General features: G+C 45.7%; 1 protein-coding gene across 1 annotated transcript in view; it reads right to left on the bottom strand.

Annotated features, from left to right (window-relative positions):
• Positions 1–762: 762 nt before the first annotated feature.
• DCPS (decapping enzyme, scavenger) overlaps positions 763–27145 on the bottom strand; it is a 55371-nt gene continuing 28988 nt past the window's right edge. The window contains exons 3-6 of the mRNA XM_065569038.1: positions 21334–21479; positions 11968–12081; positions 6011–6121; positions 763–1197 (exon numbers count right to left, since the gene is read on the bottom strand). Coding sequence (XP_065425110.1) covers positions 931–1197; positions 6011–6121; positions 11968–12081; positions 21334–21479 — 638 coding nt within the window. The 3' untranslated portion in view covers positions 763–930. The remainder of the gene's footprint in view (positions 1198–6010; positions 6122–11967; positions 12082–21333; positions 21480–27145) is intronic.

The raw sequence follows: 27145 nt of genomic DNA, 5'->3' as shown, positions 1-27145 counted from the left end.
CAAAATGCAGGGGTGTTTATATCACAGAATGGGATAAATCTTTAAGGGAGGTGGGTTTAGCCCCACCTGTGACTTATTCTCCTAAGTCATAGGCGCTGATCCTTGGGTGCTCCAGGGCTGAAACACCCACGGAAAAAATTAGTGGATGCTTAGCACCCACTGGCAGCCAGCTCCCCCACTCTCCCCAGCGTCTCCCCTCTGCCGGCAGCCCCGTCAATCAACTCCTCCCCCGCCTCCCAGCGCCTTCCGCCCACCGTGATCAGCTGCTCCACGGCATGCAGGAGGTTCTGGGAGGAGGGGGAGGAGCAGGGATGGAGCAAGTTTGGGAGAGGGGGCAGAACTGGGTGGAGGCTTGGGGGAAGGAGTGGAGTGGGGGCGGGGCATGGGGCGGAGCGGGGGTTGGGCACCCCAGGGCAAGGAGGAAGCTGGTGCTTATGTCCTAAGTGATAGGTCTGAGACCAGGGATCAGGTGATAGCCTACAGGTTACATGGTCCTTAGATTAAAGATCAACAAAGAACCTCTGTTGGAGAGAGCCCTGCAGGTCAGGGGAAAGGACCTGGAAAGGGGCCAGGAAAACAGGATCTGGTTTACAGAAATAAACCATCTCCGAAGAAAGGGACTGAAATTCTGCTGCGTTGGGAGCTTTATTTGATCCACTGCCCTGTGAGTCAGCCCACCAGCTTCTAGTTTGTCATAGAAGTTAGGTGCACCTTTCCACAGAGCACAGAGGATGTGATTCCATGGGACACTTGGATGAACAGTCTCTGCTCAAACAAAATTTTATTGATAGAAATGCAGTAAACGGTTACTACGGTGAGGGGAACGCAATCCCAATTCTTACAAAATTGAGTTAAAAAAAAGTCAAAGACAATAAAAATAATCCATACATAAAAAGGTAGAAAACCAGCCCACTTCCAGTCCCTGAGATCTCAAGCTTTGCCTGCTTCCTGGAATTTCTTCAGCAAGGCTTCATCTGCCCGGAGGGCAAAGGTCAGCGTACGCTTCTGGTAGTACTGGGGGTTGAGCTCCAGATTTTCAATAACGTCCGACAGGAGGTGAGCTCTCTCCACTGAGCAGCCTGGTGCATCGTAGCTCAGAGCGGTGAAATGCACATGCAGGTGAAAGTAGGATGGCTGGTAATGCAGGTAAATCCGCAGCTGGGAGCCAGCCACTCCAAAGCGCTTTAATATGGCTTCCTGGGGAAGAAAGGGTAGAGAATTTAATCTCCCAAATAATACACTGAAAAGTTTTACCATCATATCCAAGGGCAGGGGATTGGATAGAAGCACACTGGTACATCCGATGACCTAGCCCAGTCTCTTGTGACGGTGAATTAACATCAAGGGACATCAATACTACTTCTCTCATCCAAAGATCTCAAAACATTCAGGAGAAACTTTCCAAATTGTACAAAGGAATTGCTGAAATACAGCAACCTATGAGGTGGAATATAAAAGCTGAGTTCATAGCGATGCTGTGGATTGTTTAGAACAGAAAGTGCAGAATACCAGCTGAAACGGCAAGGGGATGGGGATAAGATTTAGGTAGCAGAATGCAATTACTCGACTGGAATTTAGCCAGGACAACAGGATTAATACTCCTGCTTTACAAAAAGTGCCATGGGACCTGTAATGACCACGAGGGATCAAGCCCTCAGTTCTAGGTCTTGTCCGAGAGTGACAGAAGACGAGGTTTTGGTTACACACTAAGGAACTTGTTCTCCAACATTTTTACATATTTTCCCCTTCTCAGATTCCTGCAGAAGGAAATTGACGGACAGGGTCATGCAATACTAGATACTTGGCCGACAGTCTGTCCAGCTGTAAACCCACCGCTCAGAGTCTCTGTGAGAATTCTAACCCAGTGGAGACAGAGGCCAGCTGCACACTAAAGCTTTATTAGAGAGGAGGGAAAGGGGGGGAACAGACTCCCAAAGCATTGCTTAGCCAAACCCTGCCCAAAAGCCTGTTACCAGCCGAGCTCACTGGCCAACAGGTACATGTCTGCAGAAGAATGGGTGGAGAAGTACTTTCGGTTCAGACATACCATGCAGTGAAAACATTCAGGAAAGAGCTGTAAAAACAGACCGAGATGAGAGCTTACTGCATGTGCTTTACCAGAAAGGATTTATGAGAGCAGATGCCAAGGTTGTAACGATGTCTGAGCATCTGAGCTGTTATCTAACGTTTAAAGCACAAGCTGGGAGGCAGAAGGCGAGCAAGCGGTGGGGGAGGTGGAAAGGGTGGAGATGGTGTCCGCGGTGGGGGAAAGCATCCCAGTACCACATATAGAGGAGCAGGGGGAAAGGGAGGGTAGGTCACAGTTTCCCCAGCTAATCCGAAGGTCACTGTGGGAGCAGAGGTGGGAGTAGTTTTGGCCACCACCCCACACACATAGTTGAGCCTAGTGGCACATGTCCCCTCATACATGTTATTCTCCAAGGCAGATGCCTGCTCCAGCAGTGATCCCAAATCACCAGGCCCGTATGCGCGGGACACAGCCTCATGGGTAGGAAAGCAAAGTGCGCCGGCTCAGCACCTACCCAGCACAGGGAGAGGGGTAACTGTAGGCCAGATTCTGATCTCAACTCTGCCAATATAAAGCCACTCTACTGAAGTCCCTTGAGTCTGTCCCCACCGGGTCACCAGCGAGACAGACCCAGAGCTGGCCCCGTACAAGCCCATTTGATGAAATGGGGGTTTGCGGAGCAGAAGGCTGCCTCCTTCCCATTAACTACCTCCATAATGAGGCCTGTTGGTTGTGGGGGCTGGATAACACACCCAGCATGTTTCCCCTTAAGAGTGCATTCTCTCAGCTGTTATTGTTCCTCATACCAGCCTCATCGCTCCAGTTTGCTGGGTGAGTTACAGGATCCTGTTACCAGTCGGTGTAATTAAAGCTATAAACAGCGACAGTGAACTTGTCAGGGACCTTCCAGCATGCTGCGCTCGTGTGCTGGTTGGGAACACTAAGATGCCTCACCCAATCTTTTAATTAATCTCTGCTTTCCCCAGTGCAATTACTTCCTGAATTCCCAGTGCAATGAAGGGGAAAAAACTCAAGTCCCTGTTACTGAACATGCTGTATCATGGGCCTAGAAAGATCACCAGGAGCAGAAAAATGGGCATGAGTTTAGAAGCAATTTATTAATGCAGGGGACAAACCTCCTGCTCGACTCAGGAGAGCAACTGCCCCCCAACTCCAATGGGCAGTTTCTGCAGGGGTCACGGTAATAATGCTTAGCACCTCTACAAGCCAAGCCCTGCCCAAAAGCCTGTTACCAGCCGAGCTCACTGGCCATCAGGTACATGCCTGCAGAAGAATTTAAATGGGTGGAGAACTACTTTCGGTTCAGACATACCATGCAGTGAAAACATTCAGGAAAGAGCTGTAAAAACAGACCGAGATACAGCACTTTGTATTCAGAGATTCCAAGCCCAGAAGGGACCCGTGGGATCATCTAGTCCAATCTCCTGTATGACACAAACTTGATTAAAAAAACCACCCCGTGATAGAAGAATCTACCACAACCCTTGGTGAGTAGTTCCAATGGTTAGTTACCCTCACTTAAGACTCTGTGTTTTAATTCTAGTCTGAATTTGTCTGGCTTCAACTTCCACTGGATCTTGTTAGACCTTTGTCTGATAGATTGAAGAGCCCATCATCAAATTTCTGTCCCCCATGTAGGTACTTACAGACTGTGATCATGTCACTCCTTAACTTTTCCTTTGGTAAGCTAAATAGACTCGAAGGCATGTTTCCCAATTCTACTAAGCACTTCACATATTACCTAGCACATTTGTCAGACCCTGGCAAAGTAGGTATTATCCCCCTGTTGCAGATGGGGAAACTGAGGCACAGAGAGGGACAGCCCATGATCACACAAGTGGCAAAAAGAAATAGAACCGCATTGTCCTGACTCCCAGTCCCCGGCTCTAACCACTACCACCCTATCTTCCTCTCTAGAGCCAGGAGTTTCCTATCTTGCAGCTATCCTGAGTTCAGCACCCTGCAGAGCAGCCGTGCGCTTTCTCCGATGGGCCCAGAGCTCCCTTCTAAGTGCTAGTGGCTCAAGCCAGGGCAGTTATAGTTACAGCGTTGGAAAGGAATGGAAGAGGAGCCTCATACAGCACATGCTAAAAACAGTCTCAGTAAAGGATTGACTTGGCTCTGGCTAAAAAATCCCAATTCCAAGTCAGACTGTGTGTTCAGACTTTAGCGCTCCAAGCCCAAGTGCCAAGAGGAAAAGGGTGTTTTCTTTTAGAAGAAGCGTCAGATTCTGCTCCAAAGAATGGGTAACGTCACAGCCAGGGTTACATCCACCGTCTCTCCATGGCTGTTCCACAGAGTCAGCTAATGCAGTGACTTGAAAGCCAAGAGACAATAATCAGGTGGGAGGCTGAATTCAGTAAAGATGGACGCTGCTGCTCTAGGCCTTGAGACAGACTCTACCAAGAGCTTGAGCCCAGTCCAGCTTAGGATGAGCTGCTGTCATCAAAACTCAACATCCCAGCATAAGAAATGCACTAGTCTGCCATGGAGAATCCTTGTCCTGGCTGCAATTCTGAAACTGGAGGAACCTTTTGCGCTTCTTGGGTCATGTTCACAGAACTGGGAGCTGCAGATTGAGTTTGTCCCACGAGGAGGACACTGGCAAAGCTACGGAAGAGCACATTAGCCTTTGGAGCTCTGTGTTCTGACCTCAGGAGAGAAAGCAGGCTGGCAAGACAATCGCGACTCCCTGCTTATGTCCAATGGGAGCAGGGAGAGTGAAGGGAGAAAACCAGAAAATGCTTCCCATGGCCCGAAAGAGACATGTTGCTTTCTTACGCACAGAGCTCTTATTACTGCCTGAAGTAGTTCAAGCAGGTCCGCTGTAATGCCTCTCGCCTCTAGTGAATAAATCTTGCATCACACTTAGGCCACGTCTACACTAACCGCCAGATCGGCGGGTAGTAATCGACCTATTGGGGATCGATTTATCGCGTCTCGTTTACACAGGATAAAAATCAATCCCCGAATCGACGCCCGTACTCCACCTCGGCAGGAGGAGTAAGCAGAGTCGACGAGGGAGCCGCGGCGGTCGACTTGCCGCCGTGAGGACGGCCAGGTAAGTCGAACTAAGATACTTCAACTTCAGCTACGTAAATAGCGTAGCTGAAGTTGCGTATCTTAGATCGACCCCCCCCCCCCCCCCCAGTGTAGAGCAGCCCTTAGATTTTATCTTTTTCCTTTGCTAGTTTCTCCCTCTAGCACAGAAGCACCACCAGGCGCGTCATATACAGCGACACAACAGGCCTTAAGGGTGGTGCCCGGCAGGGCAGCCACATTTAGGCATAAATTAGTATTTACCTAACAATTTTCATCCCCAAGAGCTTCACAAACGGCACTCAGTATCACTGGAATTGCAGCCACCTCTGGGGTGGGAAGGAACATGCCAGGTATGCAATAAAGGCAGAGCTCTTTCAAACTGGATCCTTACACTTCTAAGCCATTTCCTCCACTTTGTGTTTCCATTTGGGTAGCAGCTGCTGTGGGGACCCCGTTTCCAACATCTGGTCTAACAGAAAGAGTCACTTTTCATTTTGTCAGTGACATCTGACAGCAGAAAATTAATCATAGCAACTTACTGTCCCCAGCAGAATGGGTGCGGCTAGAGTACGAAACTGTAAATGCAGGCCCGGGGTGTGTAAGCTGGTGGGTATGAAACACTCCGGACAAAACCCCATGCGGACAAATTGTGTACTCCACTTGCGGCATATCCAGACACTTTCTAGTCTGCTCCCTGAGCAAACAGCTGTCATGACAGCCCAGGTCGACCCCCTAAAACCTCACTAGCGGGAAGCCAGCATCAGCAGGGTGAAATTGGTTGCTATTCCCTGCTGATGGGAAACCGAGGCAGTTACGAAACTGATCTTCCACGAGTAAAACAGAGACCCTGATGGGTGCTTATATGCTAAGGTGGTGGGGGTCATAAGAAGCTGGATAGATAAGTGACATAACACCCACCTTCCCTTCTTGCAAGATGTTCCTCAGCAAAGGCAGGTGCTCAGCAGTGAGGTCTCGCAGTGACTTTATCCCCCGACGGTGGCAGATGGCTATCAAGTACAGGTCATCTAGCTGCAGAGACAGGACATTGTTACCACCAAAATATAACATAAAAAGAAGCAGGAGATTCTAGGTCTTAGAGCTTCACAGAAAGTATAACTACACTAGTGCAGGTATGAGAGGAGTCTTGCCCCATATCGATATGGACTGTTGTCATCTATCACACTGCCACCTAGATTTGGCTGAATAGTATTTGTGAAATAGGCTACTAGATATCTTCCCCCTATATACTTGGATATGCTTCAAACCAAATGCACTGCTTCAGGTAGAATAAACAAATTTATTAACTATGAAAGACAGATCTGAAAGAGAGCAACGTGTCCCTGTGAATAAATGATATGAAGGAGATTTTTCTAAGAATTCAAAAGGGCAAAAGCGTAACTTTAGATTTCAAAAAGGAAACGTCTCATGTGTTTCTGCTTGAATATTACAAACTGGGCCAGTTTCCAATCACTCTGATTCTTTAAATAACTCATCTCTCAAGAATTAATGAGTCAATTCACAATACCAGTATAGTGAGGCTACATCTCATCTACAAGATGATCAGCCAGGCTTCCAGCATTGCCCAAGGTACTTGGTGAAACAAACATTTGATCACCTTTATGGACATAAGTCATTATAAATGGAAAGAAACAAAAATCTTTTTGGCTAGGTATTACATACAGGGTAACGCACATACACAGATGTTCTCTCAAGATTCTTACTGAGTTTCAAGGGCTGTACTGGCCATGAAATCAGTTGTAAAGTTCTGATTTGTCAGAACATACATGCATACTATTTATTAATGATTATTTGTATTCCAGTAGCATCGAGAGACCGCAGCTGAAATTGGGGGCCCATATAGAGCCACACCTAAAACCCCACCTATATTCTGCATGTTTTCTGCCATGGGATGACAACGCTTTACAGAACACAGCTTTTGTAGCACATGCCATCAGCTGCCCCATGCTTCCAAAGTGTCATCCTTCATGTATGTAAACATTCCCTTTCTGTAGGGTCCTACAGCTTGTGCTCCTTGAACTGAGTTAGCTACTCTCTAAGGTACCTTCAACATGTGTGTATAGAACAAATAATTTAGATGTCTAAGATCCTCTCTGCTTTTTTGCTGTTAAAATAATTCCACCTGGCTATTCTGAAAGAGCAGTTTATTTGAGAATATGGCTCTCAAGATGCCTGCGCAGACACCCAAAGCATGACACTTCCAATTACATCTTTTCGTTTCCAAGGCACAGAAGTGATTTTCATTACTCGACACTTATTTATCATTCTCAGGCTGACCTAGTTAGCTCAGTGGGTTCACTTTATAGCTCCTAGACAAGACAGCATATTATTGAGGCTTATTAAAATCACCCTGGGCTCTCTATTGGACCTGGACTACAGAAGCAAAGCAAATCTCTCTCTTCTCCTTAGAACAACATCTGTATGTTGCTGTTTGAAATAAATAAGCCTGTTGCTAAAAAGCCTCTGGATGATGTAATGTACAACATTTCAGGCAACGCCTCAGGGCTCCTGTGGGTTTGAGAAGAAGTGAATGGTTAGAGAGATCTAAAACGGGCTTTTAGCAGCATGTTTAACTAAAACGCATGCCTCCATGCAGGCCAAAACAACAGCTACTGTATTTCCTAGGTATCAATTTGCTCCCATTATATATGGCCTGGTGAGCCTGGAGAAGATCCTTCTAATCCAAACCTCAGCAGCTGAAATGGATGATTAGAGGCACTCCCTGCACTAGTTCAAACACTTGGAAAACTCAGCTTGTCCACGTGGGAATTCCCATTTCCCTGACATCACTGGGCTGGAACAGAACTTCACCCACAACTGCAATTTGAAAGTTACAATTACACAGGGAGGTCTGTAGCTCTGTCCACTTGCCGCCGTTGGGGAGTGGTCAGAGCAAAGAGAATCATGTAGACGTGTAATAAATCAGTGGCCACGTGGAGGTTGTAACCATCCTTTACAGAGCATGCTGTGGTCCAGATTCCCAGCTAACATCAACCCGTGTGGTCTCACTGAAGTCAATGCAGCGGCACCGTTAAGAATCTGGCCCTATGACCGCTTAGGCTTTATAGATGTCAGCTGAACTCTGAACCTGTGTAAAGCCCATACACCTTAACCATGGAACCTGCCCATTATCTGTAATTATACTAAGGCTTATAAACTCTGTGGGTCCCCAGCCGCTAGAGAAAGACACGATTACACACAACTGGGCAGGTCAAATTCTCCCCAGCAGAGCAATAGCCAGCAATACGTACACTGCACAAACTGTACATATTGTTTGTGCGGTGTACGAACAGCTCCAGTCTTCTCTTTACACACAGAGAATGCAAGGTTTTGGAAGACTCTAGCCTTGCAGATGCTGATGCTGAAATCACAGTTCTAGATATCCAGCAAGAGCGTCACCTCCATTGCCTTATTTAGGTGGGGAGGGGGGGAAAAAATAAAAATAAAAAAAGTGTGCAGATTTCACATTTTGACAGCAAGGAACGTTAGCAGCTTCTGTTCACTTTATTGAGGTCACCGACATTCAGAACAATTTCAAAGAGTAAACAAACAAACAAAGAAGAATTCCTGCTGCAACCCACCAACCTGAAATAATTAAAAGGTCCATCCGTGCGTCAGCCTCAATTAAAGTGCTACGTTAGCGGAACAGAACCCTACTGAGCCGGCTTCTAAGTCCTAGCTCGAGAGATGCTTTGACAGCCCTACTGGGAGCCATGTGGAGCTGACGTAATTTAATTTAGTGGCTTAAGGCTCTGGGATGGAGCCTGCCACGTGTGCCGATTGGATGAATCGAAATCAGACAGTTCAGAACAGATGAGTGCTTTGAAGAATCACTGCTGAAATGGTTGTTATGCCAGATAGCAAGTTTAATGCGATATACTCCTTGTAGGACTCGAGATGCATGGACTCCAACTCGTTTGGTGTTTTTCAGACTGTAATTTATTTACACCGGGTGTCTGTCTTCTCCTAGATATTCTCTCCTGACTGCACATCCCTGAGCTTCCCACAAGTCAGCTAATCTGAAGTACATCATTCTGCTCTTTCTGGGGGCAAGACTATGAACTGCGTATTCAACCTGCTGACTGCACGAGAGCATGCAGTGCACTGAAGTTTGTAACAAAGGCTCTATGACGAGTGTTCTGACTCTATTCTTTTCCTCCCACTTCTTAGGGGGTGTCCCTATTGAAGCCGCATTTTCTCAAAATAAAATAATTTATTATTTGTCTAATGCCAACCGGGTCCTAAGAATTTGAGGGCAATTTGCAATTCTAGGGCAACTTCCATCCAAGGATCCCCAGGTGTCTTGCAGGCGTTAATGAAACTAAACTTCACAATACCCCACGCAAGGCAGGCAACTGTTATCCCCATTTTAAATAACAGAGAGGGGCCAGAAACCCAAGCACTTTAGGAACTCATCCCCAAAATGTGCATTAGGAGGAGGCTGTCCAACAGGGCAGAAAGCAAGTGAGAACACAAGTGCTCTAGTCAGGGGAAAGCAGGTGGAAGATGGTCCTGGGGAAACCCAGGGAGCGGACATTACAGGAGTCTACTTTGAAGGCCCAGGGAGGTAGTGCAGAAGGAAGGAGGACAAGACAAAAACGGCTTGCCTAAGGCACCAATACACATGGGATGAACCTGCCTTCAAATGGCCCAGTGCTTGTTCAAAGCCATTCACAGCCAGGGACCAATCCCTGGTTCATACGGGGCCAAAGACAAAGTGTTCATCACACTTCCTGTACAGGCTCTCCGCTGGGGGGAGTGGCTATGAATCCTGGGGGATCTAGATACTGGAGATGGAATCTAAACAGCTTCCTTGATCTTTTTATTGTTTCAGTGAATCATCTCTTACATATATTCTACGGGTTTTTAAATCTCAGCAGCTGCTCTGTTACCGACAATTTCCACACGTGCAGATCACTGAGCAGAAAGGGTCCGACATACTGCACTAGCCTCAAGCTTTCTAGCACCCGAAAAGAGCAGAGGCCAGAAGACAGAATTTGCGTTTAAGAAACCAGACAGATTATCCCGTAGTTTTAAAGACAGTGAAGACCCGTGGGAAAGAACGGTATTTTAACATGCCAGTATTTGGGGATGAAATGGAAGGGCTCACGTTGCTTGGCCTTCTGCTTGTTTTTTTTTAAATGAAGGAGTAGGAAACAAGGAAAAACAATACAATCTAGGTATCACCTGGCCTAAATATCTGAACTGGTTCCAATGATGCTGACAAACTAATTTCTCTAGAGCCGAGGTTCTCAACCTTTTTCTTTCTGAAGCCCCCCTCCCCGACATGCTATAAAAACTCCAAGGCCTACCTTTGCCTCAATAACTGGTTTTCTGCATATAAAAGCCAGAGTTGGCGTTAGGGGGTAGCAAGTGGGGCAACTGCCCGGGGCCCCATGCAACAGGGCCCCCCCACAAAGCTACATTGCTCAGGCTTCAGCCCCGGGTGGCGGGGCCCAGGGCTCTGGGCTTCAGCCCCACACGGTGGGGCTTCGGCTTTCTGCCCTGGGCCCCAGCAAGTCTAATGCCGGCCCTGCTTGGAGGCCCTCTATGGGGCCCTGGACCCCTGGTTGAGAACCACTGCTCTAGAGGAGCTGGTATCAGCACTTCTAATCCTGGCTGGAGTCACATGTTTCAGTTCTAGAGAACTAGAATTCACGCTTTTCGGAATTCCTACATGAAAATATTTTCACCAGGGGCAGGGGGGATGGTTAATTTAAGTAGCACTTTTCATCCTGAGATCTCAAAGCACTTGTCAAAGATGGATAAGTATCACTATTCCCATTTTACAGATGGGGAAGACCAAGACACAGAGATTAAGTGTTTTGCCCAATGTTGCACAGCAAGTCAGGGAAGAAGCCAGAAATAGGATCTCCTGACTCCCAGTCTGGTGCACTATTTGCTGGACCACACTTGAATATAAGAGTATAACGTTATTTTGCAGCATTAACTCAGAGTGCTCAAGAGTTATTTTCAGTCCTGGCCCATATGTTTTATAAAGTGGAACAATAGAAAGCCTTTCCCAGCTTAGCCTAGATAAATGTTCTGAGGATCAGAAACCCAAGGCAAAATCCTGGTTCCACTGAAATGAATGGGAGTTTTGCCAATGATTTCAATGGAGCCAGGACTGCAACCTTGGAGTCTTGTTATTTTGAGCTTTAGGGTTTTAAACTCCATTTATTTGGTCCCAGGCCTTGCAGTTTCTAGATCACAAAAGTACCGCATTAAACATATTTGGTATAAGAACCAATACATTTAGGATTATAGGCTGGACTGAGGTCTGTGAACTTCAAGATGTGCAGAAGGAGGAGTATTCATTCCATAAGGGGTTAAGTAGTTGCTTATGAGGTGACTGTGTGATACAAGCTATGATAGTAACCTTGATGCAAGTGCAAATAGTTAACACTCTAGAAAGAAGGAAAGTTAATTGCATCAATTAAAAGGGACACGGTCAGGTTGATTTATGTCTAATATTTAGGTTTACAAAAATGAGGTTTTACAAAATCTAAAAGTCAATAGAAATTTGTCAGGATAAACAAATAACTTTGGCTTTAAACATGGCCCGGCAATGTCTGCGTAGGTGCACAAGAACCAGAAAGTGAAGTTGACTAGTAAGTCACTAAACAAAAGTGAAACTGACAAGTCTGTTCTCATTGTCAAGCAGAGTGAAGTGTTACATTAATGATACCTAATTAACTAACACCACCATTAATCATAACGGTACATTTAATTTTTAAAACCTGCAGTTTTAATAATCTCAAGTGTGGTTAAAAATACAGCTAAGGAGGCTTCTTGTGTGTTACTTTGAAACAGGCCTTGTCCCTTTAAAGAGCTAGAGGATCAAATGAGAAGCTAACCTGTTTCTGATTCCATTTAAAATCTGGAATGAGAACGAAACCATTGGAAGAATCAGGGTTTTCGTGGATTATTCGATCAGCTTCAGCCGTCTTCTCCAGGATATTATACACCCACTGGAAGAAAGAAATACACAGTTTATAAAAACAGCAAACAAACGCTGCACCCTTCACCTCAAGATCTTAATTCCGATTCACTGCAAATGGAAGCTGCACTTGGATTTTAAAAAGGACCAAATAATTTTATGGCCAATAACATTTGTAGTTAATTATCCATGAAATAATCAAATTGCTCCACGGCATCAGCTGATCACTAGAGAAGTCAGGAGGGAATTTTTCACATATGTACAGCATTGCACAATTGACTTGATGAGTTATGGGGGATTTTTGCTTTCCTCTGAAGCATTGAGGGAGATTTAGCTTAGATATTAGGAAAAACAAACATTCTAACTGTAAGGTTAGTTAGAACAGGTTACCTAGGGAGGTCATGGAATTGCCCAACTGGAGGTTTTTAAGGACAGATTAGACAAAAACCTGCCAGGAATGGTCTAGGTTACTTGGTCCTGCCTCAGCACAAGGGAATGGATTAGATGACCTGTTGAAGTCACTTCCAGCCCTACGTTTCTATGATTCTACACCTCTACCCTGATATAACGCTGTCCTCGGGAGCCAAAAAATCTTACCGCGTTATAGGTGAAACTGCGTTATATCAAACTTGCTTTGATCCGCTGGAGTGCGCAGCCCCGCCCACCTGGAGCACTGCTTTACCGCGTTATATCCGAATTCGTATTATATCAGGTCGCGTTATATCGGGGTAGAGGTGTATTAAGTATTGGCCACTGCTGGAGATGTGATACTAGACTGAGATGGTTTAATCCAGTTTAGCAAATGCTACATTCCTGCATAAGAGAGCTTGGAAAGAACTATCCCTGACAGGATCATTGATGCTATGAAACAGACATTGCTGAAGCACAGCTGTTTAACCTGGTTGGGAAGAGTTTATCTACGGTATTAAATGAGACTAAGGGTATGTCTACACAGCAACTAGATACCCGTGGCTGGCCATTCTAGCCAACTTGGGCTCGAGGGGCTTGGCCTGTAGGGCTGTTTCATTGCAATGTAGACTTCTGGGCTCGGGCAGGAGCCCAGGCTCTAGGAACCTGCAGCAATGAAACAGCCCCTGAGGCCTGAGTCAGCCGGCCCAGGCCAGCTGTGGATTTGGCTTTGTTGTGCAGACGTACTCTAAGGTATTTGGAACAGGCACTCTTCTCTTACTATGAGTTTGTACAGCATGTAACACAATGGGGCTCTGATCCTGATTGGAGGCTACCACAATAATAATTCAAAAGACCGCCAGTTGCCACAGAATAGGTGGTGTGTTCTATTATGGTTTGCTCCTGCCTGTATGGCGGGACGAACCTATTTTATAACCAGGTTAAAAAAAAAAAAAGTGCATTCGCCCTGGCTTTAAACAAATTTTGATCCATCGACCCAGGCTATACCAAATGGTTATAACACAGCGGGTCTTCCCACCATGCTTTAACACGGTTAGTTTTGCAGGGTAGACAGGTTCTGTTAGTGCTAATATCCACGGTCAACGTCTGATGTCATGGTCATTCCCATTAATTTCTCTTTAAGGAGGTTTGCAATATGGTACGTGTACGCACGCGTGCTCTGTTTTGCTAAATGACTCCGTGGTGGTTTTGCTTGTACATGACACCTTCGGTAAATAATCTGTAATAAGACCAGTGCTTTAAAAAGGGAGCTGGGATCTCATCACAGCAAGACTCAGCTCAGAGGCAGAGCTAGCGAAGCAGGGATCTTGACTTTATTAAGGCTTTTGATACTGTCTCGCATGACCTCATAAACAAACTAGGGAAATACAGTCTAGATGGAGCTACTAAAAGGTGGGTGCACAACTGGTTGGAAAATCATTCCCAAAGAGCAATTATCAATGGTTCACAGTCCAGCTGGGAGGGCATATTGAATGGGGTCCCGCAGGGATCGGTCCTGGGTCCGGTTCTGGTCAATATCTTCATCAGTGATTTGGATAATGGCACAGAGAGGACACTTATAAAGTTTGCAGATGATACCAAGCTGGGAGGGGTTGAAAGTGCTTTGGAGGATAGGATTAAAATTCAAAACCATCTGGACATACTGTAGAAATGTTCTGAAGTAAATAAGATGAAATCAACAAGGACAAAGAGGTTTTTAAGGCCCAGCTTGACAAAGCTCTGGCTGGGATGATTTAGTTGGGGTTGGTCCTGCTTTGAGCAGGGGGTTGGACTAGATGACCTCCTGAGGTCTCTTCCAACCCTAATCTTCTATGATTCTATGAATCACAAAGTACTCACTAAGGAAGGAACAATCATTTGCACACACACAAAATGGGAAATGACTGCCTAGGAAGATTCCAGTCTCTGCATCCGATGAAGTGGGCTGTAGCCCACGAAAGCTTATGCTCAAATAAATTGGTTAGTCTCTAAGGTGCCACAAGTACTCCTGTTCTTTTTGCCTAGGAAGGAGTACTGCGGAAAGGGATCTGGGGGTTATAATGGATCACAAGCTAAATATGAGTCAACAGTGTAACACTTGCAAAAAAAGCAGACATCGTTCTGGGATGTATTAGCAGGAGCGTTGTAAGCAAGACATGAGAAGTAATTCTTTCATTCTTCTCTGCACTGATAAGGTCTCAACTGGAGTACTGTGCACAGTTCTGGGTGCCAGATTTCAGGAAAGATGTGGACAAATTGGAAAAAGTCCAGAGGACAGCAACAAAAATGATTAAAGGTCTAGAAAACATGACCTATGAGGAAATATTGAAAAAACTGGGTTTGTTTAGTCTGGAGCAGAGAAGACTGAGAGGGGACATGATAACAATTTTCAAGTACATAAAAGGTTGTTACAAAGAGGAGGGCAAAAACCTGTTCTTGTTAACCTCTGAGGACAGGACAAGAAGCAATGGGCTTAAATTGCAGCAAGGGAGGTTTAGGTTGGACATTAGGAAAAACTTCCTAACTGCCAGGGTAGCTAAGCACTGGAACAAATTACCTAGGAAGGTTGTGGAATCTCCATCATTGGAGTTTTTTAAGAACAGGTTAGACAAACACCTGTCAGGGATGGTCTAGTTATTACATAGTCCTGCCTTGAGTGCAGGGGATTGGACTAGATGACCTTTTGAGGTCCCTTCCAGTCCTATGATTCTATGATCCACCAAAGGCTGAGGTTCCCTGCAGTCCCAGGAAATTGATAATGGGACACATGGTGGTATTTGCTGAGCCCCATCCTTCCTCCCATTTCCCAGTCAACACGCCATGGGGCTAATTCCATGGTTAATAAAATGTGAACTGCATTCGAAAACACTACCTTCTCCCAACTACAGCTGAGCAGCCACCTTACTGAGAAGAGGGAGCTAAAAAAAAAATCTTAGATCCTAGCAGAGAAGATACCACCATGCCCTTCTATTGCATTTTATATAAGGACCATAGATCTCATCACCGGCATCTCAACCTCTACCAGTGAGGCATTATCCCCATTTTATAGAGGAGGAAACGGAGGCACACAGAAGTGATGGGACCTTTCAAGACTGAAAGCAAGTCAGAGCTGAGAACAGCACTGTTGTAATAATTGGGGCCTGACAGGCCTACCCCAATTGTGAGTCCAGCTGTGGGAAAATGGCTACAAGTTTATAAAATCACCGTTCCAATCACCGATAACAATTGGTGCTGGGGAAAAGTACAAAAAGGAAACTCCGTTAGTCCAAACAAAAAGGTTTGCTGACATAACTCAAGGACTGCATGAAGATCACCCTGGTACACAGAAGGAGTGTGGGACCAGAAATCAATGGACCAAAATTTGTTGTGTATGGAAATTAGGCCTAAGTGGTGGACAAAATAATGAGGAGATGGGCTATTCCGCCCACCATTCCTTTTTCAGGGCCTTAAAAAATCCTAGAGGCTGCCCAGAAACGGGTGAACCAAACGAAGCAAGTTTTAGCATCATGGCTGCCGCCCCCAATAACTCCTGGGGCCCCAGGATCCACCGTGACACTCCTGGACCTTCATCATCCTGATCTTGAAAAGTGTCTTGCCCGACTGGGCCACAGACAGCGACACCGGGCTCATCGCCACCTCCAATGGCTCCAGCTAAATCCCAAACACGACCTGGCATGAGAGACTTGGGATCCTGCTGTCGCCCGCTCTTTCATGTGTCATTTTCCTTCTCCGTTTTATTTCTTCTCTTTCCAATCGCTCTCTTTTTTGCCTCCTGTTTAATAAGAGTCTGGCTTAGCCAGCCAAAACTGCATATTTTGCAACACACTGACCCTGTGACTGGAAAGGCAAGTAAAAACAATGCCTACGCAGCCTGAGGCTGCTACAAGTTTGCCAGATCTTGGAGTGGTTGAGAAGACCCATGTGCTGTACCTGTGTTTCTCCAGCAGTGAGACTGCAAGTGAGAGCATCAAGAGACAGAAGCTGCATTTTCTCCCCCTTAGTGTGCGTGTGTATCTTGTTTCATCTTAATTTTTTTACACCCTTCTTATATTGTCTGCTCTGCTGGTTTCAACAAGAGGAAGAAGAGGATGAGAGACTGCAGTATCGAAAGTGGACAGCTAGGGTATATCATAAAACTACGTTGGGAGACCTCTCCCAGTTTCCCTGAGATAGACCATCAGAGGTGCCTTGGTTACGCTGCTTTCCCAGGAGGATGGCACAATTCACGAGCGCAGACTGGAATATATACAGTTCATACAGTCACAACAGAGAGGGTTCATTCTAGTCTAGTGCCAACAGCAGACAAGTCCGGACGCTTACAGTTGTCAGAGCAAAAACATGGAGAAAAATGTTTGCTTTAGAAAATTACAATATTCTACACAAACATCCTCTTGTTTTCTCCCAGCTAATAAAGGCCTATTGCATACGATTGGTGCTGCAGTTTGATGATGCTGGCATGAGAGCTGAAAACTGTAGCAAACAAAAGGATATGAGACAGGAGAGTAATTGAGAGCACATTGCAGCCTGCAAAGTGGCCTCTCTCACTAGATGCAAAGAAGCCCAACCATGTTCAGCTGTAAATGATTAGAAAACAAACATCACAACAGCTACCCTGTTCTTAACCGCTTCGGTGCTGCGTAGGGTAGTAGAGAAATGTGGACAACACCCCTGGCTGCCCTGGGTACCAGGTACAACACTGATAGAGCCCCAACATCCCAATGAGAGATCAGCACTTTAGAGCAGTGGGTCCCAAACTTTAACAACCTGTGAACCCCGTTCACTAAAATGTCAAGTCTCGCGAACCCCCTTCTAAAAATGAATATTTCCAGAGATTTTCTCCTTTACCTGAGTATAATTTATAAAAGCAGTGATCTTGGAAATATAACATTTGTTTTTATGTCATGCTTATTACACACTATTTATTAATAATTAATAATTATTACAGTATTTTTATTACATTATGAAAACAGCAACACTCTTCCAAGATCTCACTTTCGTAGCTTGTATCACTTTGAATAAGCCTGTTATAAGACAAGGCTCCTATGTTTCACCAAGGAGTATCCAATGTGAAACGGCGCAGAAGGTATTTAAAAAGCCAACTGAAAGAGTTCCTCCTACACAAGCATTCAGGTCTTGAGCAGTCCAGGGAAACAACGCACTTTACAACAAAGCTTAAACTTGTTCTTCATAATAATTTTAAAAACAAAACAAGCTGCCTATTTAATTTAAAAAAAAAGGAAAAAATATCTACCTCCCTTTCCATTTCTTATAAGGAGTCCTGAAGTTTAAATCTTCTCAGTGTGCTCGATATACTTGCTTTGATCTGCTTAGCTCTTGGAAGTCCAAGGGCCCTGGGCTGCTGGCCCTTTGCTGCACAGGGCCCCCAAGGACAGCTCTGCCCACCATAAGGGAATTTTTTCCCCCGAGAACCCCCTGTAACATTTTGCAAACCCCCAGGGGTTCACGAACCCGTTTGGGAACCACGGCTTTAGAAATAACCTCTCTCTAACGTATTGGCTCAGTGGACCCTCACCTGTGGTCCTACAGCAAGGCATGCAACTCCCTCTTCGAGAATCAGCCCAGGCAACTTCACAAAGGAAAACACAAGCAGGCTGCAGCAAAGAGGGTTAGGTACCGTTTCGATTGGGGGCTGGTTTTGATTTTATACCAGCTGCTGTTCAGATTAGACAGAAGTTAATTACTATCATCACTTTTAATGCACTTTTCAAAGCCCTACGCAAATATTACCTAATTAGAGTCAATGTTGCATTTCCGGAATAATTACTCCTACTTCTGTGCAATCAGCATAAGTTGGTCCCAGCAGACTAGTCGAACTGTTTTCCTCGACCCTGCGAAGCTCAGAAGTGTGATGGCAAGTGGAGTTGTTCAGTCAGAAGGCAAGTAAGAAAGGAGAACAAACCCCTTGCTCCAAAGTGACACACACACACACACAAAAAGAAATCTAAAGAGACAGAAACCATCCAAAGTGGTGGGTTTGTGGATACTCAAGAGAGTATTTCTCTGCCTCTGGTGACCATCATCCTAGCACAGAACTGAATTTTTCCACACAAAATATTCTAATAGTAAGTTAGAAACTCGGAGGTTAAGAGCTTGTTTCGAAATAGTAACATAAAGGATTAACAATGTGTTGTGATGAAGTAAATCAAGGAGAAGGATTACAATGCCTCACGTTTCTGAAACTCTTTTCTTTCCGAAAGATCCCCCAAAACTTTAACTGAACCGCGAAAGGCAGCCACCTCTCGAACAGAGGGCGGCAACAACCCACCAGGCAGCAAACTACCTCACTGGAGGGATGATGAGAGATTTTGGACAGGCCATCACAGCAAACCCTGTCTCCTGAAAAGGGTCAGGGGGATTTCACTGTCCAGCCACAGCACAGGTGTTTAGGGCCTCATCTGAAAGAGCCGGACACAGTAAACTTCAAGCACTCAATTATTCTTCTTATTGCACTGGGAGCACAGATCAGGACCCGACAGTGCTAGGCGCTGTACAAACACAGAACAAGAAGATAGGCTGTAAACTCTTTAGGTCAGGGACAAGGGACAACAGCTGGATACAGACACATAGAGGGGAGTACAAGGAAACAGTGAGGCAATATCAGTCAGTATGATGGGAAGTGGTTTCAGAACACCAGCAGCCTAACCGTTGTCAAGTTTTTTGTTGGCATCACAGGCAAGGAAAGTTTTAAGGAAAGGGCCTTAGAGAGAAGACAAGTCGTTTGTGTTTGGTATGCTGGCGAAAGAGGAAGCCGTGGATATTTGCAAAGAAAGGGGCAATGTTTACACCAGTATTATGCAGGCAGAATGGGCAAGATTTACACATAGCCCTCTCTAGAGCCTCACATCCAGGTTAAGATGAAGATGAGGCCTAAGTTCTGGTCTTGAGCGACAGGGAGCAGGATGGTGGTGTCCGTGGTGACTATGAAAGGAGGTAGGGAGAGGGCTTAGAGGGAAAGATTAAGAGCTCAGGGCTTATCAACACTTACAGTGCTGTAGCGCTTAGTGAAGATGCTACTTACACTGATGGTAGAGTTTCTCCCATTGGTGTAGGGACCCCACCTCCCCAAGAGGTGGTAGCTGTGTCAACGGGAGAAGCCCTCCTGTCAACATAGTGCTGTCTACGCAGGGAGTTAGGTCAGTAATAACTGCGCTCAGGGGTGTGGATTTTCCACATTCCTGAGCAACACAGTTATACCGACATAAGTTTGTAGCGTAGATCCGGGCTTGGATTTAGCTACGTTGAGCTTAAACTGACGGCTGAACATCCACAAGAACATGTCAGAGATACAGGACAAGGTTTGAGTTTAGACACAGGGAGAGAAACCCAGCACAGAGAAGCAGATGTGAGAGTCATCGACAGAGACAATAATTGAATTGAAGTTTGCGGATGAGATTACCCAGAGATCAGGTGCAGAGGCAGAAGAGAAGAGACCAAGGACAGAGCCCTGTGAAACCTCCCCCGAACCTGAAAGCTGGAGGGGGATGAGGAGGATCCTGCAAAGGACACACTGAAGGGGGGAGTAGAGAAGGAGAACTGGGAGAGGACAGAGTCAAGAAAGCCAAAGGAGAACAAAATATCAAGAAGAAAAGCATGTCAATGGTATCATAAACAGCTGACAAGTCAAGGAGGAGGAGGATAGAATATTGGTTCTGAGCTTTGGCCCGGAAGATGGCATTAGCAAGTTTGCTTAGAGGGATGAAGAGGGAAGGAGCTGGATTGCAGAGGGCCTAGATTGGAATCGGAGGAGAGGAACTCCAGACAGGGAATTACAGACAGCATGTTCAATGAGCTTGGAGATGAACAGTAGAAGGGAGATGGAAATAGCTGAAGAGGCAAGAGAGGTTAAGGGTGTAGTTTGGTTTTTTGAAAGATGGGAGAAAAATGTGTATATGTGCACTGTGAAGGGAAAGAACCAGAGGGGAGTGGGAGGTTAAAGTGGAGGTTGGGGGTGAGAGTGGAGTTTAGGGAGATCAGGAGATGGGATGGGATCAATGAGGCGGGTGGAGAAGTTGGAGGAGAACAGATGAGAAACTTTTGTATCAATGATGGGAGGTGAAGGAGGAGGGAGTAATAAGAGGGAAAATGGGGAAGGTGGCCAGAAGGGAGGAGAGATCACAATTTATCTACCCTTGAGCTGAGCCTGCCAGGATCTGATCCTGCGAGTAGAGGAGCTCATGATCTGATATTTTCAAGAGCTCGCCCGTGCATATCAGCGCAACCTGACAAAGGCAGCAGATTGCCAGAGTGCTGCTTCTGCTCCTAAGACTCCCACAAACTCAAGTTTTCATGTAGATATTTGGCTCGAAGACAACTTTTTATTTCTGGTTTGTTTATCTGAAGAGCACGATGGGACATCTGCTGTAACATCATTAAGTTTGTCTCACACTTTGCAATTTTAAACATCATCAACGATATGTGCTCCCATATGCACAGCTAGCAAGATGGTGAGAAAGAGACATCAGAAGTTATTGAGAGAGAGAGAGTATACAGAAATTTCAAATTCAAGGTAACTACCAAGCGAGGGAAAAATTCTCTGGATTAGAAGCCAAGGGCAACCAAATCTGGGCTGAACATATGATGTCTGACAAACTGACAAGCAGCCAACCAGTACTGCAAGGTCTTGGGTGTATCAACCTTTTCCCCCTCCTTAATTTCGGAGTTACTCCAAATCTACACCAATCCCATCCAGACTGGAATCTGGTCTTATTTATTCACACTCACCAGCCAGTGCCACACAAACTAGAAATTAGGGGATTATGCCACTGCCCAAAAGGCTCACCCTCACAGACAGTCTTAGGAAAACACCTGGATGCCCCAGATAATACTGGGCCACAGAGGCAAGAACCTACCGTACCTGGATGCTGAAGCTCTGGGATTGTATAAAGGGCAGCGTAATGTTCTTGTAATCCTCCCCAGTCTCGCGGATGAGATACACCTCTTGGCGCAGATATTTCTGAAGGTGTTTCTCGGTGGCTGGGTACACCACTGTGGTTTTTATCTCTGGAAATAAACATGTTTACAACGTTACAATCCGGAGAGACTAAAACTAAATTACGTCCTGTCACTGACAAATTGTTTCTTATTTTTAATCAACATCATGGTAATAGATGTAAGAAATTACTTCCAAGGTAGTGGGAGATTTGCATAAATAACACAGGAGCACTATGCCCTCGAGCTCATTCTGCTCATTTGCATCAAGAAAGGTTCACAGAACCCGGATGCTGAAGATAATCAGTTGATAAAACAGAGAGTCCATATTTCCAGTGAAGGCTGGAAGGGAACACACAGGTGAAAGTATTTTTACACACAATTGCAAAAGAAGCAGCAGCCTGGATTTAGGCAACCACTTCCAAGGGAGCAGCTCTCAAATGGTCCCCAATCAGATGAATAAAATTAAAACAACAGCGCTGCACAGAAAACAGTCGTGTATCCGGAAGTGGCGGTCAGTCCAGAATCCCTCATTTTTCCTTTTGGACAGATTGAGCTCAGGTTTTTGCTGGTGGAAATCCACCTAGGGAGCTCTGGAGGTGCAAAGGCCACCTGGGAGGGAAGTGTGCAGCAACAGAGAGTAGTCACCATCTCCACTCCATTAGGGCACAACGAAAGGAGGCGTGACCTGAACAGCTGCAGCATGGCCCCATTCTGCACATCACCGTACCAGCTTCAAACAGCAGGGCACCTGTAAAATCTTACACACCACTGACCCACTAAAGCTGCCCACCCTCAACCACATGGGAAGGGATGTGGAATAAATGCCTGGAACTCCCTCTCCTCCCAGAGGGAAGGCAGATGTAAATTACCCTTCCCTTTTGTGAACCTGGCCCTTCCAGAGCCAGCACCTGCAGGCTACACTTGAATGGAATTGGAGAGGAACTCGTGATCTGTTTCGACACTGGGCTACAGCACTACAGAGTCACAAATATTGATGCTACACCAGTGGATCCCAAACTTTTTAGCCTAAGACACTGGCTGTAGGAGCAGTGCCTGCGGCTCCCTCTCTAGCTTAATGAGGAGCCTCTTTGCCTTATGCTGCCCGCTTGCCAATCAATAGTCCTTGCTCAAACTTGGCAATGCCTTCACATTCTCCCCAAAGCTGAGGGTTTACAACTGCCTGGAAATTGTAGTGAAACTATACGTCACTGAACAGATTTTAAATCAGAGAAAAGAAACCCAGGCTGTGGTCTCCTGAGCTCGGATTTATTTATCACTACTTCTGTAACTCAAAAACTATTCCATATTTACACACTAAAAAGTACAAATGCCCTGAGTGCCTTCGCAAACTGATCACGGACGACTGGGGAAGTGAGCTGGGGAAAGCCAGAGCAATTCTGAATGAGCTTCCCCCACCTTCAGGTGCACAAACAGTTCAAGCCCAAACCCCAGTGAATTTTAGTAAGGGTTGGCTTGAGTGCATACTCAGAGCTACGCTGGCCTGGCTCTGCTCAGGCGTGCCCATCACAGGCTACAGAATCCAAGGGGGAACTTCAACGGATTGTAGAGCTGCTCTTCAGCTAGAATAGGGCCCAGATCAGCAGTCATCTGAAATTGTCTCTCCCCTCATGTCTGTCCAGTGGCCTATGAGCAATGAGCTTGGCGGATGGGTGGGGGGTCTTAGTGTCCACATCCCAAAGTCACATCCCAAAACCACACTTTGGGTGTCCACATCCCAAAGTCACCACATCTGGCCTCTCCAATGGCAGCCTCCTCAGAGAGCCAAAGGCCTGGGTGGGCCATAGAGACCGAACTACTTGCCAAACCTACAGGTGGGCCCACCCCACCAGGGACGAGACACATTAGCAGCATGAAAGGCAGCCTGGGCCAGATTTTTAAAGGTATTTAGGTGCCTCAAGACACAGATAGGCACCTAGTGGGATTTTCAAAAGCATCTAGGAGCCTAACTCCCACAACAAGGGCTGAAAAATCGCACTGAGCGCCTAGTTCCCCATTGTGGTGCTTTTGAAAATCCCACTAGATGCCTATATATCTTTAAAAACCTTGCCTTGACTTCCTGGGCTGCCTCCTGTCCCACAGAAAGAAGGTTCAATCTCCAGAGCTGGCATTCGGACACCTTACACCAAGATTACAATGGCTACTTTAAATAACATTACCAAGCTGTGTCATTACCACCAAGCAACCACCACTAGCACGTAAGAAAACAGGGGTAGAACCCAACAGCACTAGATACGCCTGACTTGCATTTGCACCTGGATATCTACCCCACACCGAGCAGATCTTTGTCTGATGTCTGAAGCAGTCTGGGTCCCTGGAGTCAGAATCTTTCTATAACTTTTCATGTCTTTTGTTCTCTGGCTTGTGGATGTTTTGTTTTATTTAATAAACCACATGAATGGGTCTATCTGCTCTTATCAGTCCATAACTCCCATTTGAATTGTTGGTCCCAAGGCCAAAACAATTCTGGAAATTCAGCAGTCCACTCCCCATCTCATCCAGGCTGAGCAGGGAGCAGAGCAACTAGAGTCTAGACACTAAAGAGTTAACCACCCCCCTTCCTAAGAGGGTGTCTGAAGAGCAAGTCAGAGTGGTGGTGCCTCTACCTCTTACACCAGCTAGACAGAGCCGGGGGCTGGACAAAAGAAACCTTCAGATTTAACAGTCACCTGCTAGCCAAGTTTCCAGGGATAACATCTTGGCAGGAGAGAGGAGAGCAGAGAACACTGGGCTTCCAATTCGGTCACTGCTTCTGGGCCCCAGGGGGCTTCCTCTCCCCTTCCCCTATCTTTGGTGTCTGTCTCTGGCTAGTTACTATCTGGCCCCGGAAACGCTGTCTTGCTAAGGTGCACTGGAAGCATTCCTGAAGCAAAGCGAATTCCCCAGGCTGAATCTTTAAGGTTGAGGCTGTTTTAAATCTGAAAGCTGTGTCTGTAATCCCCGCTGGAAACAGAGCTAGACAACAGGGTGAGGTTCTATGCAACTGATCTCAGGAGAGGCAGAAGGGGATACCTTTCTAAAGCACACGGATTTCTCTCCAATACCCTTATCCTTGCCTATTTTCATTGCAGCCCAGGTGCTCATTGTTATTTGTTCTGCTGAGCTTTATCTCATTGTTTTTTTAATTAATTTGATTTTCTCATACCCCCTACAAAGCCTGGAACAATCTCCCTGATCCCCCGAACTATGCAGCTCACTCTCCTTCAGATCCCTCCCTTGTGACTCACAGCTTTTGGCCAGACTCCCAGGGCCAACCCCCATCCTTGGCCATGGCTCCCAACATTGGCTCCAAACTTTCCTATATTCGATACACATGAAAGAGCTGACGAGATGCATGTACGACAATCTGATTATCTCCTGACCGCTCGCCATCAGAACTCCCACTTTGTACCACCCTGTTACATCCGAGTTAGACTGACGGCCTGTCATTTGAGTTGTTTAAAGCACCACATGAACTTACACTATACAATTAATCATACTTGGCTCTTCTGAAGCCACTCCCATCCTAGGGCCTCAGTCTTAAGTCAGAGATGGCTTTGAGTTCGGTGTGGATCTCTACACACAGCAGCTGGACCATCCCCTCCTCCGTAGCAGTCGGCTTCCTGTTGACCAACCAGCTCCACACTCCCAGGAAGATGGAAGGGCAGAGCCTAAGTTAGTGCTGCTACTACCAGCATTAGCTTTGGTACAGATACGCACTTGGATACTCCGTACCAGAGACAGGGGATGCGTCATGGAGTACGGCTCCCTTGCTCATTCTCTCCCTGCAGAGCTCTGGCAGAGGTTCTCCTGCCAGATCCCCAGGCGAATGAATGCAAGATGCAAAGCCAGTGCCTCACCGTTTACATGCTCCCCACCAGAGATGCATCCAATCTGGTTTCCTCCCAAGCACGGAAGCATAGAGGGCAATCAGGCCCAGAGGATGAGACCTCCTGTATGATCGTGAAGAGACAACTTGTCATGGAGAGGGATGGTGTCCAAAGAAAACCAGAAAAGCTCTCAATACAACTGAAGGGAAGGCTCAGAGAAAGGAAGCTTCAGTGATTCAATTACTTGTTCCTAGATCCAGCTGACATGTGGACAGTGTTTAGAAAGAGTTTATAGCTAACAATGGAAAAACAATTTGTTTAATTTTGAGATTAAAGTTCTTGGCATGTACTTTCCACGGCAGGATAGGGGATATAGCCTTCTACCCCTGCAGCCTGACAGCTCTGACCTCAGCAATGAATCCAACCATAGCATTACAACAACAAAGACATTTAAAAAGCCCTGCTTTTAAGCTCTTTAGTTGGGGATTCAGCGTGCAGCACAGAACCTACTGTAACTTTAAGTGTGTGATAAATCCTCTTGCTGTGAAACTTGCATTGTTATGGAAAGCAGCTCTAAAGTTTAATGTGGGAGATGGAAAAACAAAACCTTGAACAACCATCTGGTTTAAAACCATCCATTTTAAACAAAAGAGGTGTGTGTGGGGGGGGCCTAGCAAGCAATCAAGGACATTTCAAATGAAAATCTTTTATCCAGCCTAAAGGGTCCTCTCTCCCACATTTACTTTTTCAGCATGGATCACCTCCACAAATACTGCACAGTACCTGTCAATTCAGATTTAGGCTTCAAGATGTACGCTGAGCATTTTATACATCAGGAAGGCAATATGGTTTAGTGACACGGGTACAGAACGGGGATTAGGGAGACCCTGAGTTTTAATTACGGCTCTAACATTGCTTTGCTAACCACTGACCGCATAATGGTGGGTAAGGCTTCGGGACACAAAATGATTCTGTTTCCCCATATGTAAAATGGGGTTAAATACCATAGCTGCCATGCTCATGGAGTCTAAGAGATTTATCCATCGTGAAGCATTTGGAGAGCCTCAGTTAGAAAGCTCAATGTATACATGGTGACTGTGCTTTGTGTAAATATATATATATGTCTAAGGCCTGGATAACATAAATATCTATTTGTCCTTAAAGCCAGGATTTAACATTTTTTAGGTCAGAGCTGCACAAGCTGGGAGACAGGGTCTTTGCACTTCTCTGGATGAGGTAAGAGCAAAAGACAAGACCATGACTTTGCCTAATCCCCCTCAAAACGAGGCAGGTTAAAATAAAACACACACATTAGCAGCACCACAGCAATGCAGACAAAAACATTCTGAAAAATTCAGAGTTGCCAGGAGAGACTTCTGCATCTCAATTTCTTGCCTTCAAAAAAAGGGTACAGATTCAAGCCGTGGCAGACTTGGTTCCTGGAGACTACTATTTCTCATGTAGTCTGGAAAGTAAGTGCTCCAGCATTTTTTGCCGAGTTCCTCCTTAAGCCTGGGCTTTCCAGTGCTGAGGGCTGCACACCATTTGTGGCTAGACATTTAATCAAAAACTCGACAACAAGAAATAGGCACCGTTAAATCTACAGTTTCTGAGTTGTTGCTTTCAGTGGAGATTGCAGCTTAATGTACTTTATACATTTCTAGAACCCAGTGCAGAGGAAAGGAAAAATAAACCCTTAAGGTACAACAGTGGTCGAGAATTAAAGATTACACTGGTCTACAATTTTTGAGAAGTCGTCTGCTTCAGAGATAAAATGTGCTATTTATTATGTATTTTGATGTGCTGAATTCAAATATGACAATTAAAACAACTGATTGGCTACTGTTTCTAAGATATTTAAGTTTTTACATTTTATGTCTATGTATATTGTGTAGATAGTAGAGTTTT

The sequence above is a fragment of the Chrysemys picta genome, chromosome 16, assembly GCF_011386835.1.
Source record: "Chrysemys picta bellii isolate R12L10 chromosome 16, ASM1138683v2, whole genome shotgun sequence".
Taxonomy (NCBI): Eukaryota; Metazoa; Chordata; order Testudines; family Emydidae; genus Chrysemys; species Chrysemys picta.
The sequence above is the reverse complement of the archived record's forward strand: the minus strand, read 5'-3'. Positions and strand labels throughout refer to the sequence as shown.